This window comes from Myotis davidii, unplaced genomic scaffold, assembly GCF_000327345.1.
Source record: "Myotis davidii unplaced genomic scaffold, ASM32734v1 scaffold1330, whole genome shotgun sequence".
Lineage (NCBI taxonomy): Eukaryota > Metazoa > Chordata > Mammalia > Chiroptera > Vespertilionidae > Myotis > Myotis davidii.
This window is the reverse complement of record NW_006283826.1, coordinates 2,621,512-2,625,512: the sequence shown is the minus strand read 5'-3', so window position 1 is coordinate 2,625,512 and position 4,001 is coordinate 2,621,512. Positions and strand designations below refer to the sequence as shown.

The window sequence follows — 4,001 nt, the reverse complement described above, 5'->3', positions numbered from 1 at the left end:
GCAGGGACATAGAAAGGGAATGGACTGACTATTCTTGGGCAGGAGGAAAGGGGTGTGGAGATGAGGGAAGAGATTGGACAATAATCGTGCACCTATGGATGAGGACAGTGGGTGGGGAGTGAGGGCGGAGGGTGGGGTGGGAACTGGGTGGAAGGGAGTTATGGGGGGAAAAAAGAGGAACCAATGTAATAATCTGAACAATAAAGATTTAATTAAAAAAAAAGAATGCTTAAACATGTCAAGTAAGGAGGAAATGGGTGTGTAAACTATATAGAAGGATATGGAACCTTATGTATTAAATTTTCAACCACATTGAGTGTACAGAAAACTACTGAATTCTCAGTCTGTCTCTGAAAGGGAGTATTAATACACTAGAGGCCTGGTTGCACAAATTTCGTGCACTCGGGGGCGGGGGGGGCTCAGCCTGGCCTGCACCGTCTTACAGTCTGGGAGCCCATGGGGGATGTCCGACTGCCGGCTTAGGCCGGTGGGGAGCGGGCCTAAGCCATCAGTTAGACAGCCTTAGCGCTGCCGCAGAGATGGAAGAGGCTCCCACCACCTGCTGCTGCGCTCGCCAGCCATGAGTCCAGCTCAGGGCTTCTGGCTGAGCAGTGCTCCCACACACTGACCACCCGGGGGCAGCTCCTGCATTGAGTGTCTTCCCCCTGGTGGTCAGTGCATGTCATAGCGTCCTGTGTTCCACCATTCAGTCAATTTGCATATTAGCCTTTTATTATATAGGACTGAAGAAGTAAATGACAACAAAAAATTCAGGTTCCAGAAAAGAACAGGTATGTAAGAATACATTTCAAATGGGCCAAGGTAAATCATTAAAAAGCCTGAAGAGACTAAAAATAAATTTTTTTAAAAAAACAAGCAGTTTCAGGGATGAAGCTATGAGAAAAACCACATGACATAATCTTTCTTTATTCAGTCATACTGGTTAAATTTTAACTGAATTATCCCTTTGGGTTCCAATGATTGGAAAAGATGACAGAATCCAGAGGATGGTCACAACACTTCTGCAAATAAGACCTATAAGGAAAGGAAATGTGGACCGCATAGTTGTTAGATTTTAAAAAGTCAAATCAAGAGCCTCAAAATACATTCCACATACACCTATCGGTATATTTTTTATGATGTCTTGCATCTGCATTTATGATAAAAGTGAGTGGTTTTGGTTTCTCTGGGCATACTTAGTTGTGGCTCTATTAAAGATAATGAGAAGAGGGACAGGGTGAGATCGTGTGGTAAGGGGGAAAGCACTGGAGTAAAAAAGTCCTGCTCCCCAATCCTGGTCTCCCTGAACTCTCTGGCATCTAACATACTATCTAGCTCAGCAGTCGCCAACCTTTCAGACCTCATGGACCACCAGTGGTCTGCGGACCACCGGTTGGCGACCGCTGATCTAGCTAATACTTGCTGGGGTCATGCCAATCTGAGAACCCAGTAGCTGTGAAACATCACTTACCCTCTCTAATGCTTTTCACATCTTAAAAAAAAAAGTGGGGAATGGTTCTCTCCAATTACTAGTAGATGGCCTTATTACCCAGGGGTCATTCCCTCAAGGTTCTTTCTAGCATATCTTCAAAAGATTCTTATAACAGGAAGACTGATTAAACGTGACAAATTTAAATGGGCAAACTGTACACATATACTAGTACATGGTCTTTGGAAACACTATGGTCAAAGCCATACACACAAGGTCACTATAGAGATTTCCTTGCTAATTCTTTATTCCAGATAGAAATCTAAAATTCATACTCACTGTTCTTTCATTTCTACATAGTCTTCTTCATCATGCTTTGCCAGGTCAGTTTCGCTAGCATCCTCAGTGTCTACGTAAAATCAGGGAAGAAGGGTTTGTTAAAATCATTTATAGAGTTGATATCATCTGACAGTAAATTTCTAGTAGTTTTTCTTTTAAATGAATTCTAGTCAATGCAGACCTGAGTGAAGCCATCAATAAAAAATATATATTAGTTACTTCAGAAAAGAAAATGCCATTTCCAACTTCTAAACAGTCAGATTTACACAAAGCTTGCTTTTCTCTCAAGTGCAGCTAGAGAACAAGGTGCATCAGACACCGGCAGCCCTGGTCAAGGCTGCTGCTTCCGCAGAACACTGGCCGCTCAGGAAAAGATGTGGTTATAAGACTGGAAAACTACAGGCAGGCAAGCCCTGGTCCCTACTCCAAGACACCCTAATACATACATTCTCTTCCTGTATATGCCCAGTTTGAACCCTTAACACATTTTACGTCACGTATGTACAAAGGAGACTCCGACTCAAGGAGCTGAACTCTAATAACTGAAATTTTTTTAAAGTTACAACTAAAAGAAGACGAGATGATCACACGGACACTTTCAGAACGTTTTAAACACTGTTCTTAGAATAAGCAAATGGCAGGGGTGTCTACATAATTTCAGCAGCCCTACTTAAGGAGGGAAAAATCATTTTTTGCTTCATTGCTCCCCCTGGTGAGCATGAAAAGCAGTACAAGGGACAAGCGATTCCCTTTCACAATCCCTGCTTAAGCTTTGTCTTCAAATGTGGTTTAACCAAATGCAATTAGTTCCTTCAACTTCGTATCTGCACACGCAGCTGCCTTCTTAAAGGCTGTTACAGGTCGAACGCTCTACAAACTCTGTCCTCCTTCAGTCAAGAGGCGTCACCGAGTCCCCGGCCTGTGCAGGCCGCAGTGCTTGGCACCTGGGGGACCGCGATGCCTAACACCTCCCCCTCATTCCGGACAGCGGCCCTACCTTCTGCGCCACAGCCCTCTTCTGCGCCAGAATACTCCACCCAGATATCGGTCTCCATCCCCCTTTCTCTTCTCCCTTGCTTTTTGTTTCTCCACCTTCGTCCTCCTCCAGCCAGCTCCTTCAATCCCTCCAAACGTTTTCCTCACTCTTGCCAAAGTGTAAAACCCAGTTTGGAAAGCAAGCCTTGCTTGAGAGGCAGTCAAGACGATGCAAACAGCAGGGAACTTAAAAACACAACACCTGGGCCCCATGAGGCCAACCCAAATCCTTTCCTTCCCACCCTGTGTCCGTTCCCCCAGAGATGAAAAAAGACAAAAACCTGAGTATTTCCCGTGGACCAGGCTTTAAATGCCAGGTCAGCACTTTACTGACATGCCTCACTCCCCCCTCGCACCAACCCTAGGAAACCCCATGTGCTGGGGCAGTTGGGGCTCCCAAGCTTAAGCGAGTGAGCCAAAGTCAGACCTCCATCTAACTCTGTGGTTCTCAACCTTCCAAATGCCGCGACCCTTTAATACAGTTCTTCCTGTTGTGGTGACCCCCAATTTCATTGTTGCAAATGGAACATAATCAAAGCATAGTGATTAATCACAGAAACAATATGTAATTATATATGTGTTTTCCGATGGTCTTAGGCGACCCCTGTGAGAGGGTCGCGACCCACAGGTTGAGAACCGCTGGTTACTGATGCCAGGCCCCATGCTCCTAACCAACCAGAACTGCACTGGCGCTGCCCAAACCAAGTCTGACCAAAGCATTTCCCCCCGGGCGGAGGGTGGGGGCGGGGGAGCGACCGCGAAGGCCAAACGCTCGGCTCCTCGGAGGAACTAAGCGGGAGGGGCACTCAGTGGAAGGCTTTCTCATTCCAACCGGTGGAGACCGGAGGTGCAGCCCGAGGCTGTAGGGGAACAAGGGGCGGGACCTTAAAGGGACTCCAGCTGTGACAACCGGTCCCCTAAGTCCCTTCTTCCCGCGACTGTCGGGCACAAGGTCCCCAAAGCGTCCCGCGCCCTGAACAGGTGGGGTAACTCGCCGGCGCCGCGGTCCTGCCGGCTGCCCCGAGCCCGCGGTCGGGCCGCCCCTCTCCCCGAGGCCCCATCCCTGCCCACGCAGTCCCACCCCGTCCCCGCGCCGCCCGGCGCCCTAAAGGACGCGCCTTCGTCCGACTCGCGGCCCCGGCAGCTGCGCTCGTCGTCCTCCGCGCTCTCCAGCTCCTCGTCCTCCTCGGGGTAATAC

The 4,001-nt window shown here is 48.3% G+C and overlaps 1 protein-coding gene across 1 annotated transcript in view; it reads right to left on the bottom strand.

The window, feature by feature from the left end:
* SUDS3 (SDS3 homolog, SIN3A corepressor complex component) overlaps positions 1–4,001 on the bottom strand; it is a 67,617-nt gene that overhangs the window by 34,092 nt on the left and 29,524 nt on the right. The window contains exons 3-4 of the mRNA XM_006754148.2: positions 3,922–4,000; positions 1,769–1,838 (exon numbers count right to left, since the gene is read on the bottom strand). Coding sequence (XP_006754211.1) covers positions 1,769–1,838; positions 3,922–4,000 — 149 coding nt within the window. The remainder of the gene's footprint in view (positions 1–1,768; positions 1,839–3,921; position 4,001) is intronic.